At 43.8% G+C, this 14,080-nt stretch overlaps 1 protein-coding gene across 1 annotated transcript; it reads left to right on the forward strand.

Annotated features, from left to right (window-relative positions):
• Positions 1-11,696: 11,696 nt before the first annotated feature.
• LOC116872761 (olfactory receptor 10AC1-like) lies at positions 11,697-12,662 on the forward strand. Its single transcript, XM_032866267.1, has one exon. It carries the CDS (start codon positions 11,697-11,699, stop codon positions 12,660-12,662), a length of 966 nt encoding a protein of 321 aa, XP_032722158.1.
• Positions 12,663-14,080: the final 1,418 nt, after the last annotated feature.

Consider the following 14,080-nt stretch of genomic DNA (forward strand, 5'->3'; position numbering starts at 1 on the left):
ATTTACCAAAAGAAAAAATGCAAAGCCCCAAAAGAAATTAACTTTTTTCCCTTAGGGCCATAGATATTCATCAAACTCAATAATTTAACTTATCTCTTCTCCACTGGCATCTCACCAGTTGATTTGCAATCAGATGACAAATGGTTGAGGAATGTGGAGATGATGTAAGTATTTCCAGTCTCTGTGCAAACACAGATCCTACATGGTTCCAAGTCTGAGAAAACTCCCAGCAACCCTCTGAGAGGAGACAGAGGTGCCACAACCCTGAGGAATCCCTAGTCCCAAATAGAGAATTCCTTACATTGACACAACTCTTCAAATAAAGCCAGACTCCAGCCAAAGAAAATATTGTGCATAAAACCCCAAACTCCTTGTCTTTGGTAACCTTTGCTTTAGCACAGGGTTTATACATCCTGAATATTACGTCCAAGTTCCTCTTGGCACTGTTTCCAAAACTCTGAACCATGACCACACTGCTGTTTGTGAATGACATCATCACATCTGCCAGTCCTGATCACTGAGGAGGCCTGTTCAGACAGAGTCCCTTCCCATTAGCCTCACATCTTACTGGGAAACTATGCACATAAAAAGAATGGGAATTGGGAGTGCACTCTACATTCTGAAAGCTCAGTGCTTTCAGAGTTCATAGAACTCTACCCCTGTTTCTGAAGGAGGAGTAGAGTTCTATGTTGGAAAATATATTGATCATAGATCTTCGATATAATAATAATTGTAAGTTGCACTTATGCAGTACTTTAGAATTTACAAAATGTTTTCATAAGTAAGATCTCATTTAAAATCGAAAAACCATTTTTTATGTGTTAACCATACCTCAGTAAAGTATTTTTTAAAGAAAGATTACGAGGTGAGGAAGCAAGGACAGACAAATCTTTAGGAATTTTTCTGACTACATAAAAATGGGAGTTAGATGAAAAAATGGGATCAAGAGAGATCTTTAAGATGAGAGAAATACCAATTTGTTTAAGGGGCACTTGGCTGGCTCGGTCAGTAGAGCATGCGGCACTTGATCTCGGGATCATGAGTTAGGTGTAGAGTTTGCTAAAATAAAATTTAAAAAATAAAAATAAAAAAGAGAAATAGGAGTTTGTTTAAATCCACTTACAGGAGGAATCTGAAATAGTCAAACTCCTAGAAGAAGAGATATCAATAGTGGTTACCAGGGGGTGGAAGGTGGGGGGATTGGGGAGTTGTTATTCAAAGGCACAAAGTTTCAGTTATGTAAGATGAGTAATTTCTAGAGATCTGCTGTACAACAACGTGCATAAAGTTAACAATAGTCTATTGTGCACTTCAAAATTTGTTAAGAGGGTGGATCTTGGGTTAAGTGTTCTTACCAAAAAAAAAAACAAAAAAAAAAAAAAACAAAACAAAGGAAAACAGGAAACTCTGGGAAGTGTCAGAAGTTCCTTTAACTATGGTGATGTATCATGGGTGTTTGCATCTGTCCAAACACCAAATTGTACTTTAAATGTGTGCAGTTCTTTGTATTCAATTATACCCCATGGAGCTATTAAAGATTAAATGAAATCTTTAAAAAATCTGCTAATTAGATACAGATTATAGTATTATTCTTATATTCAGTCATGTAAACTAAAGCTTGGACAAAGTAAATTACTGCCTAAAGTATACATAGCAAACAGACAAACAAAGGTAAATTTGGGATAAGAACCTAGAATTTTAGAACCCAGAATTTTGTTTCCAAGGTTTTTATGTTTTTGTTTTTGTTTTTTTTTTGCGGGGGGGGGGGCGGATAAGTAATCTCTACACCCAACTTGGGGTTCAAACTCACAGACCTGAGATCAGGAGTTGCATGTTCTACTGACTGAGCTAGCCAGGTGCCCCTGTTCCAATTCTTTCCTTCTTCATGTGGTCTGGATTCTGCCCTCACTTCCAGCCTGTGGTATGGCTCCTTACACTTTATGAAGAAGGTGAAATGGAAGAAATAAGACCCTTTGCTTCCCATCCAACTACACACCCTTAACATAAGACATATTTAGGGATTGAGATAATTGTTTATTATCAATAGGGGAAGTCATTCTACTCCATCATGGAATCATTTTCCATGTAAATATTCTGTATGATGGAGATGTGCACACTGGGAAGTAGGTAGAAGACAAGTAGATGATTTCCAGGGCTGAAAAATGGAGGCCATAGGACCCTACCTCCCTGTAGGCCCCCTTTCTGACTTCTCATCTTCCTAAACTCCTAACACTGGAATACCCCAGGGCTCAGTTTGGGGGACTCTTTCTTTTCTCTAACAATACTCATTCCCTAACTAATCTCACCCAGTTTCACAACTTTAAATACCATCTGTATTTGATGACATCCAAAAAAAATTTTTTTTAAGAGAGAGAGAGCACAAGCAGAGGTGGGGGGGGTGGGGGGGGGAGGTGGCACAGAGGGAGAGGCAGAGAGAAAATCCCATCCAGGCTCTCTACACTCAGCATGGAGCCTGATGCATGGTTTGATCTCACCACCCAGAGATCATAACCCGAGCTGAAATCAAGAGTCAGATGCCTAACCAACAGGTGCCCCTGATGACTTCTAATTTATACACCTAAGTGACACCTCTCACATGAACCCCCATGAACTAGATCAATCCACGTGGACATCTAGTAGGTATCTCAAACTTAACATACCTCACACTGAACTTCTGATCATGACTTCCTCCCCCAAACTTGCTCCACCTGAAGCCTTCTTCATTTCACACCTTGATCCTTCCTGTCACTCAGGCAGATAAATAGCCATTCTGATACCTCTCTTTCACACCCCATATCCAATCCATCAGAAAATTCTGCTGACACTACATTTGAAGTACATTCATATTCAGAATCTAACCATATCTCACCACTTCTACTGCTCATCTAATCCAAGTCTTATTTTCCCTCACCTGGCTCACTGTAATGCTGATCTCTTTGCTTCCACCCCGCTCCCCTACAGTCTATTCTCAACAAAGCAGCCAGAGGGATCCTTTTATAGCATTCCAGTCCTTGAAGCCTCCAGTGGCTTTCCATTTCACACAGAACAAAAGCCAAGTTCTCATAATCGCCTATAAGGCACCACCTCCTGACCACACACTGATTTTCTGACCTCATCTGTTACTACTCTGCCTCATGGACTCCACCCCAGCCACACTGTCTTCGTCTCTGTACTTCAAACACGGCATGCCTGCACCCCCTTGGGACCTCTGACTAGTTAATTCTTCTGACTAGAATGTTCTTCCCCCAGATATCCACATGATTCACTTCTTTTTTTTTTTATATTTTATTAATTTATTTGACAGACAGAGATCATAAGTAGGCAGAGAGGCAGGCAGAGAGAGAGGAAGGGAAGCAGACTCCCTGCTGAGCAGAGAGCCGGATATGGCGCTCTATCCCAGGACTCTGAGATCATGACCTGAGCCGAAGGCAGAGGCTTTAACCCACTGGGCCACCCAGGTGCCCCCCACATGATTCACTTCTTAACCTCCTTCAAGTTTTGCATCAAATGTCACCTACTCACTAAAGCCTTCCTCAAACATTCTATTTAAAATTGCATATCTTAAAAATAAATAAATAAATAAATAAAATTGCATGCCTTCCCTCAGATTTCCTATCTTCCTTTGTTTTTCTCCATTAGACTTATCACATTTGAAAATGTCATATAATTTACCTAATTTGGTTATTGTCTATCTCCTCCCTAGAATATAACTCCAATAGGACGGGAATTTTTGTCTTTTTTGCTTCCTAAGCTATACCTCAGTACCTAAATCAAAGCTTGACATATAGTAGGTACTCAATAAATGTGCTGAATTGTTGAATTAATCAATAAATTCATGACTAAATGAATTAGGAAAGATAACCTCTAGAGTCCTGTGATAGCAATACACATACATTCATGGACGTGCAGGATAATAACCAAAAAAATCAAGAGCAATTCCTGAGCTCCCAAACACAGAGGGACCTGCCAGAGTTGCCTAATTCATACTCCAGGGGCAAGTGTACCCCATGGTGGAGGCTTCCTAGTGCAGTTTCCTGCATCCTTGCACATGTGTAAGAGTTAAAAAAGGAGATTTATTCATGCGTCTCAACGGTTCCCTTGCCCTAGCCATTGGACAAATTAAGACATCTGAGACCTACCAAGCACCTGACACTTTACTACATGTTCTGGAGCTGCCACCTGGTCCAGCATGCAGAGATGGGAATTGCCATGGCAAGAGAGGAGCAAGGCACACTCTAGGGAAAGCACTGGGTACCAATGGGACAGACAGCACTCTGGGCAGGTGGGCCGCGTGAGACAGGTAGAGTTGTTTCTCTTGGACATTATAGGAGGGATTGTGGTGAGTGGATTAATCACAAGATACCTGGCTCTTGCCCTCCCTCTGGAAGGGACTAGTATATTCATCTCCTCCCTAATTTCCCCCACCTCTCCAGGGATATAAGGCAAGCCAAGGTTCTAGTATCCACCAGACACTGCTAATCAGAAACTACTGTGGAAAACCCTTCCAGGCTCCTTGTATAGCCTGTCCATCTCTTCTCCTTCCAAGCCCTCCTTCTCCACTACAACTACCTGCTGCAACTCTGTAGCCTCCGTTTTTCATTGTGCCTGTGATCTCTCTAACCTCCAGTCACCACAAGCTGAGTCTCCTCTCCCCTCCATCTCCAGGTAATCCCTCTCCTGAGCCCAGGTAAGGAGAAGCTCAGTATTTGCAAGGTAAGTGGGCAGAGGAAGAGAAGGAAACACCAAGAGAAGAGCATGGAGGGGTGCCTGGCTGGCTCAGTTCCTGAAGTATGCGACTCTTGATCTCGGGGTTGTAAACTCAAGCCCCACATTGGGTGTAGAGATTACTTAAAGATAAAATATTTAAAAGGAATAGTTTGGAAATAAGGAAATCAGAATACTTCCCAGGAAGTTTGCCCAAAAGAGAGACCAACTATTAGAGGAGAATTTCTTCCCATACTACCACCCTCCTTAGGTCAGATCCAGTGCCCCACATCATTAAGTCACAGGGCACATGATGTTCAAAGCACTCTAACTGTGGAATCCTTCAGTCTTGTATGCACTGAAGTGTAATCAGGTGTGAGGAACATCAGGCAGCTGCAGATACCAGGGCTTTTAGGCTCTACTTCTATTTTTATCCAATCATTTTACCCGAATGCATTTCTTCTGCCTCACATTTCCCATCTAAAAATGGGAGAGTCCTGTCTTCTCGAGTGAACATAGGTTCTCCTGGCAAGAGGTATCTAATGATATGTTGTTTCCATAGGGTAATATACAAGAATAAAACTAAGGAAAATAATTTGTTTTCTCACAGGCAGAACAGAGAGTATTCGAGAAGATAATATCCATAATGATTATTTGGCTCCATGGGAAACGAAAACCCCCTGTCATGTATTGTCAATGGCTCTGTGTATTTCTCCCTTCCTGATCAAAGAACTAATTCCCCAGGCTTCAAACCACACCAACCATAAGGACCCCTCTGAAGAACACCTGGGTCAACATAGCCCCTCCTTGGGCTGGCTACATCCTGTGCATTCTAGCTCATTTCATCTATTCTTTGTTGCCTTTCTCAGCAACCACAGGCATCTCCTCTAGAAACTGAGAGGCAGGCAGTAGAATGGTGGGGAGTGTGCCCCATTAGAAAGAGTTCCTGAAGCCAAAATTATGCACACAACTCTTGCAGGTGATAGGTTTACTGAGGGGCCCATGGTTTTCTGAGGCAGTGTTCTGAAAATATTAACAGGGTTCTCTTCTGGAAGGTGACTGGCCCAGGAGAGGAACATTTTTTTTTTTTCTCACCAGTATTTGTTTTCTTGTTTTTTGGTTTTTGTTTTTGTTTTTTTATTTTAATGAATCATGAAACTACCCTGGCAAAATTGAAGTTGCCTTGACTTTCTCATCCAAGCAGCTGCCTTGCTCTGTCACTGAGCTCTAGCTCTCAGGCTGTGACCAACAAGAACCAAAACAGCAGCTTTCACAAGGAAGGTCTTCTGGGTTTTTGAGGGAGCCCTCCTGATATTTTGTAGCACAAGATGAAGTTCAGAAATTAGAAGCATTTTTAAACCTACTAAAATTGACTTCATGGGAAATGATAACTGATTTAAAAAAATAAATTTTGAAAACAAACTAATTTCCCCCTAGAGCAAAGAGGAAACATTTTTTTCCAGTAGATAAGGTGACCGGTCATCAGACCTAGAATACTTTTCAAATGGTAACAGTACAATGACCATGCACTTATGTGTGATAACACTGACTTTTACAGTGCCAGCACTGGGACAGTCTCCTCACCAGACAATTTTGAAGTTAAACATGAAAGTGCTTTGGCAGAAGCCCTCTTCCTCTGGCAGAAGCCTGGATCAGAGATTGACTTTAAATGGAGACTTCTTCATTCAAGCAAGAGTTTCTTTCAAAGCATCAAAGGCAGAGAGCTGGCTCTAAAATCAGTAGGAATCCTAGATTTTATGGTTCAAAGCTCCTCTCCAGATGAAAATAAAAGAGAGCAGGAAGCCTGAAATGATATTTTACTCAAAGCGCTAATCCCAAAATTGATTTTTAGGGGAAAAAAGAACTAACAGTGGCAACTATTCAGGGAGCTCTAAACACAAGTGCACATATTTTGTGATTCTGAATTCCTAGGAAACTTGAGGAGAAAGTTTGTTGGCCAAAACGCAAAACCCAAGGTAACACATTAAGCCAGAGCTCAAGAACTTAAAGACTGCCCACAGAACCATCATTTTGAGAAAAGCTCCAGAACAGACACAGAAAATAGCAACGGCATCTCATTTTTATAACATGTAGAATCCTTAAACACTTCAGAAAACGCATTAACAGGGAAAAGCAAGAACGTTTGTGTAAGGAAAATAAGCTCTATTAAAACTAGTTAAATGTTTTTAGGGGATAAAGATGCTGACAAGAAACCAACAAAGGATTTCTTTTATTTAGACTTTCAAAAGCCCTTGACAAGCTATCTTACCAAATTTAATCATCAAGGACTCAGTAGATGCCTTATCTTGTATAAGGAACTGTTTATAAGACAGAAGTCCTGCAGCAAAAGAGACACATGTCCCAGGGGTCGAGGCTTAGATTGTGAATGGTTGCAGAAGAAAGCACGAGTGAAATCTCTACATCCAGAGATGATATTTACCTCCTCTGAGTAAAGAAGTTACCAACTGATGAGGAAAAAAACCAAAAATACTAAAAGATATGTTTGCGTGACAGAACAAGAAAATGGCAAATGCATTTTAATTAAAGGCATTTTATTCCAGAAAACAAAGCTAAACTTAAAATACATAACAATGCAAGTTATATGTAAATTTATGAGTTTCAAGCTAATTGTCCTAAACCAAGGACAAGGCTTATGCCATAGAGGGAAAAGGAGTCCTTAGAGTAATCATAGCTGCTAGATGCAGACAGAGCCCAAAGGCTGACACAATACTGTAGAAGTTGGTTTATAATAATGAAACAATGAATAACCACCTCTTGCTGCCCACTCTGTGCCTGGCACTGTGTTGTGGGCTTCCTTTGCAGTGTGCCTATTTCTCACTACAGCCCTATGAATTAGACACTGTCATCTCCATTTAGGTGTAAAGAGACTGAGGATCAGGGAGACAGAGGTAATGTGGCCAGTGAGTGGCTGCATCAGAGTCTGAACCTACAGATGTCTTCTTCCATAGTCTGTACAGTTTTAGAAAAGCAATAGGAAACCTAACAGGAAAAAAAAAACCAAAAAACAGTAGAAGGAGAAAGGGAGAGTGATGATGATGGTGGTGATAGATTGATATGTAGATAGGCAGACAGACTTATCTACATCTATGTCTACTTATTTCCTCATGAGTTTCCTAAAGCCAGAATGCTATGTACACCCTGCTTCTAGGACCCCAGAAAGACAGAGAAGGCACCAAGTAGGAAAGCATCTGAAAGGATAAAATCAAGAGGGGAGAGGTTTGCTTGGTAGCCCATCAATAGTGAAAAAGAGAGATAAGAGAAAAATGCTTTTCAGGCTTTTTGTGCACAGTGTTCTGAGCTAGTAACTCTCGGAACCCACACAACACCCCTCCTTTGTTAACCTCAGCTAACAGTGAGGAGGCAAGACTTTGGAAGTGTTAAATAACTTGTCCTCACCCCAAGTCAAACTCAGCAAATAACAAAGCAAAAATTTACACTGGGGAGACTCTTCCTTATTTCACAGAGGATTTAAAAAAGGAAAAAACAAAAACAAAAAACTTTTTGAATATATAGTATGTATTTTTCCTAAAAGGAAGCACTGGAAGAAAACAGATTTCAGAACAATTTGTATCAATTCATAGACCAGAGGCCCATGACAGATTATTAAATCAAGCTAGGGAAATACATGCATATTTATAATTTTCTATATTTAAGTCCGCGGGAGACAATGATCTGATTTTTCTGTGACCTCTCCTGTGGTGCTTTTGTAAACAATAATACTAGATCAGTGGGCTTGGGTCTACTCTGGAAGACAATTCTGGCAGAAACAGAACCATCAACCAGGAGTTGTAAGACCTAGGCTCTGGTCTTGCTCTGCTGCCAACAGATAGCAGTGAGGCCCCAGGCTGGTTATGTGACCTCTCTGGGCCTCACCCTCTATAACAGGAGGATGTGGACCTTTGACCTCTCAGCTCCAGTCCAGTTCCACATTCTATGGAATCCTCACAACCCAGAGGGGCCTGACCTGTCTGCCTCTCAAATCTCTCACTGTCCAACCTCTTTTTAGAAGTGCTTTGACTATTAAAATGACTCTTCAAAACATCATTATTACAGATCATTTTCATTATTCTGCACAGCAAAAATCAAATCCCAGATCTGTATCCCCAGCCCAGTGAGGCTTCCAGTCACATCCAGATGTCCTGGGCCACCAGCCAGCCATTACTCTGTGGGTGCTCTGTGGAGCCTTATACAATTAGGAAAGCAGATCAGCCAGAACAGTAACAATACCAGCGATGAATGTCAAAGCTAAGGAGAAATTATTTTTAGATTTGTTATCTGAGCTTATCTGTATTACTGCTCACATCTACATGTCCTCAAGAGAAATGTCAGCAAAGGGAAATCTGAGGACAGAAATGCCTAGGAGAGTGTAGGCAATTTCTAGGCAAGGGACAGTGGGAGATATGGGGAAAGGGGTTGGGTATGTCTTATGTGTAGAGGATTTTTTTTAGGAGAGGTATAAATATGGAAGACTGTATAGTGGATAAGACCATGAACTATGAGAGGTTAGGTTGTTTGAACATAAAGCCTGCCGTTAGCACTAACCAGCTACATGACATTTAATTCCTTTAGGCCTCAATTTACTTGTTGGTAAGATGGGAATGCTAAGAGTTCACCTACCTCATCATGAGCATACTAAGAGTCACTAGAATTGAGTGAGTTAAATGTGTAAAGTCCCTCTGAGCACGGACCTACCAGTCTCTTACATGTAGCTGTTATTGTCGGTGTTATTAATCACCTGGAAATGAGAATATCTGCCCTTCTGCCCCTGGGGAGAAAGGTGGCTCACACAGGCCTTGCAGTGTTTTCCCTCTACAGCTTCTACTAGGGTGGAGCTGGACTTTCAATCAAATCACTGAAGTTTGGAAAGTGTCTCTTCCCCAACCCCCATCCAGCTCCTGGATAAAAGACATTTCTAACATACATTCCTAGGGTTTATGATAAATGCTCCTAAATATACTAAACTAAGTAGAAACATTCCTCAGTCGACATTTGATTGGATTGACCTACCTGGCTTGCTTTCCACAGCCTTGTTTGTAAAGCATGACGCACCTTGAATCTGTAGTTACTGGTGTCCCCGCCCAACCTTTCTTGTCATTTCTGTGCAGTGCAAACATGAAGGAAAAAGAACTGGATTGCTTCTGTCTCTCTGGCCCCCTCCCTGCTTCTTTAAGGAGATGAAAAGAAGGAAGTAGAGAAAGGGCAAGCTGAGGCAGAGTGAAGAAGGCCATGGTGGGTACTTCTTCAGTTTCACCCTGAGTCTCCAGGACAGCCAGGCTTCTCCCTCTTGTCCCCACCTACAGCTACAACACTCAAAACTTGATACATGACACTTGGCAAGGAAGAGGCACCCAACACAGGTTTGTTAAATTGGCTTAACAGATAAATACCAGCCAAAACAAACAAACAAACAACAACAACAAATGTGAAGGCTCTCAAATAGTTGGGAAGTGACTCTCCTCTTTGCACCCATGCCAAACCCCACCCAGCTCCTCCTCTGTAAGACTCCAAACTTGTGTTTGAAGGTGCTCCCCTCAGATGACAAGAAAGAACATGGAATGATACTGAAATATATAAACCACCAGATTTCTCCTCTCAAAAAGGAGCATTAGATAGCAAAAATCAAGCTCTTCCCACCCCTTCAGTTCTTCCACTGATTTACGTGTTGTCCTTAAACTGGCTTTATTGCTCTTGCGTTCTATGGTATAATAACCATGCACAAATACCACTTCCAACATTGGTCATCAACAGTGACTCAGAGGCACTAAGAGGAAATAATAGTTGAGCTTACAATTAAAGTTAATAAAAAAGAGATAAGGAAATAAAAAGAGATGTCATTAATAACTACTGGAAAGTCAAACACCATCCTCCAATTTGCCTCAAAGTCCTTATCAGCTCATGTTCCCCACTGCAGAGGTTTGCCACAATTGCAGCCAACCTACACACTCTCAAAGTTTTCCAAATGTTGCCTGCAAATGAGTCACCGGGTAATGCTGAGAAAGAAACTGTATTCAGTCAGCAAATTTGGAATGTACTGCTAACTCTGAAAGGCAAGTTAGAACAGATACGCATCACTTTTTCTCATGTTGAGAGAATATTAATAAAAATGTCAGGGACATTTTGTTCCTGATGCAACCAGAGAGACCTTCCCACTACTCATTCCCTGCTGCCTAAGTGTCTGCCTCAGCACCTGCAACAGAACTGGGTCTCTATTTAAGGCTAAATCAATACAGATTGACTAACTCATCCCAGTGACTTTTTTTTTTTTTTTTTTTTTTTTTGGCTACTTATGGGATCATGGGAAGTTCTACATTCAGCCTCAGGATTGCAGATTCTGTTCCTAGCTTTCTGTGAGCGGTTAAGCCTTCCCTAGACATGTCCCACCAGCTTTATTTTCCTTTCTAAAATCATGAGGTTGTATGAGATTATCACTAAGGTCTTCATCTGTATCTTGTTTTTGTGATTCTGTGACACACCACAGAAAGCAGCTCAAAGTGATAGAGTAGGGCAGGGAGGAGGAAACTGAAACAGGATATAAAGACACACTCACTGCCTTGAGGAGCTGAGGCTGAGAGCAGCATAATACTCCTGGCAATACAGGACCCAACAAATAACAACTAGGGTCTGAAAGCAGGGAATCCTTTGTAAGTGGAGGTCAAGAGTGATACACTGTAAGGAAAGGGCCTAAATTTAAGGCTTCTTTGGAAAAAGCATGTTGAGAATTCTAGTCCAGGAGGCAGGCAAAACTACACAAGTTAATAAAAGGCCAATATGAAGTGTGTGGGGGTGGGAAGGAGTGTCAGGGAGGCTGGTAATGCACCTAGGAACCATACCCCCTCTCTGCAGCCACTACTTCCTCCCACCCTCTAAATTCCATCTAGCCTTTCCTCAACCCGTGGGGCGGAGGAGCTATACCTTCAAGCTCTCCCTGTCCCCATTTCTTTCCCTACAGGTACCTCTGGGCAAGCCAGTGCATGGACAGCTCCAGAAATGCCACCATGCCCTGTGGCTTTCTCCTTCAAGGCTTCTCTGAGTTCCCGCACCTGAGGCCAGTGCTCTTCTTGCTGCTACTGGCCGTGCACCTAGCCACCCTGGGCGGGAACCTGCTCATCCTTGTGGCCGTGGCCTCAGTGCCCAGCCGGCCGCCCATGCTGCTCTTCCTGTGCCAGCTGTCAGCCATCGAGCTCTGTTACACTCTGGTGGTGGTGCCCCGCTCCCTGGCCGACCTGGCCGCACCAGGCCCTGGCGGGGGCAGCCCCATCTCCTTTCTTGGCTGCGCTGTTCAGATGCAGATGTTCGTGGCTCTGGGTGGGGCCGAGTGCTTCCTGCTGGCCACCATGGCCTACGATCGCTACGTAGCTATTTGCCACCCGCTGCGTTACACTGCAGTAGTGACCCCAGGGCTATGCACAAGGTTGGCCCTGGCCTGTTGCCTTGGGGGACTGGCAGTGTCCGTGGGGCTCACGGTGGCTATCTTCCACCTGCCCTTCTGTGGCTCCCGCCTGCTGGTGCATTTCTTCTGCGACATCACGGCACTGTTGGACCTGGCTTGCACACGGAGCTACGTTGACGAGCTTCCCCTGCTGGGCACCTGCCTGGTGCTCCTGCTGCTGCCCTCACTGCTCATCCTGTCCTCTTACGGCGCCATCGCTGCTGCCTTGCACCGCCTGCGCTCCCCTGGGGGCCGGCGCAAGGCTGCCTCCACCTGCGCCTCGCACCTGGCTGTCACCTTCTTGCACTATGGCTGTGCCACCTTCATGTATGTGCGGCCCAAGTCCAGCTACTCCCCGCAGCGGGACCGCACACTTGCACTTGTCTACACCAATGTCACGCCACTATTGTACCCACTCATCTACAGCCTGCGCAACCGCGAAATCACTGCTGCCATCCGCAGGGTGCTGGGGCGCGGGCAGCAGGGACAAGGTCTGTGTGGGCCCTGACAGCAGGCAGGGACCAGGCCAGAGGGGGCAGCTCTGCTCCTTAAAGTTTTCTCTGTCAGGAGGTGTCTGTGTCAGGAACGCCACCAGGGGGGACTCAAGGACTGGATTGGGGAAAGAGAACCTGGAAAAGTGTCCACAAAAGAAGAGTCTCCCAGCAGGTGATCCATCCTCCAGCCCCTCCTTTGAGGAATGGCCAAAGACAGTGAGGTATAGACCCTAGACCTAAAGACAGTGGCCCCATCAGCACTTGCTGGTTCTCGCCATGCACTGGGCCCTGTGCAGGGTGATGGGCTCACAGTGATGAAGAAGGCACAACTCTTGGCCACTGGGGCTCACAGATGGGAACAGAAAGGGTGAAGAGGCAGTGGATGGAATGGCTCCTGAGGATGAGTCCTGTGGTAGACTTTTTGAGAGGAGAGGGAGTCAGGGAAAACTTCTTGTAAAACAAGGGTAACTAAGTGGAGAACTGGAAGTTGAGTCGAGGCCAATCAGAAGAGGAGGATAAAGAATGGCCCAAGCTACAAGGGTCCAACAGGGGCGGGGACATTGGGGGAAAGACCCTGTAAACAGTGGAAAGAAGTGAATTCCCAGAGTGAGCTGTTGACTTGCTGTTCCTGTGTCCTCCCTCTGGCCACAGTATGGAGAAGGATCCAGGCACGTGGAGGCCTGTCTGGGGAGCTCTGCCCTATTACAGGAGAAAGGTGATGGAGTCTGGACAAGGTGATGGAGTCTGGACCAGAGGACTGACGCATGGGATTAGGGACATGGAGTCAAGAGATATGCAAGACGTGGAAACTACAGAACCTTGACTGGATATGGAGGCGTGAAAGAAAAGGGAGTTAAGGAGCACTTCTAATCTGGGTCACTGGGTACATGGTGGTGCCATTTGCTGAAAAAGAGAACACAGGAGCAGGAGCAAGTTGGAAAGGTGGTGATGGAGGCTTCTGGGTTGAACTTGTGGGGCTGAAATGATGCCAGGACAAACCTGTGAAGATGCTGATTGAGGCAGGTCCAGTAATCCAGAACACAGGCTCCAGAGGAGGGTAGACTTGAGTTTACAGATGTACACTGGGACCATGAAGTAGGTGATGTCACTCACCAAAATGTTAATAACTGTTCTCTATATGATGAGATTTGGATCATTTTTATTTTCTTGACTGTGTATCTTCCAGATTTCTAATCATTCTCAATGGATGTTACTTTTATACAGAAACAATTGTTACTTAAGAACAAGCATTTTGGGGGCCTGTTCATTGAATCATAGAGACTTCTTACCCTCCATCATGGAGATAAAGGCCTGCACCCGCTTGGCTAAAAACTGTCTCCTCACTAACAGTTTGTGAGTAGAGAGGAACTAGAGCAAGCTTTGCAAGGACAGGTCCAGTGTGTGGTACAGGGTAGAAATGTACCAAGGAACT

This window comes from Lontra canadensis, unplaced genomic scaffold (assembly GCF_010015895.1).
Source record: "Lontra canadensis isolate GAN:19392208 unplaced genomic scaffold, GSC_riverotter_1.0 scaffold2, whole genome shotgun sequence".
Lineage (NCBI taxonomy): Eukaryota > Metazoa > Chordata > Mammalia > Carnivora > Mustelidae > Lontra > Lontra canadensis.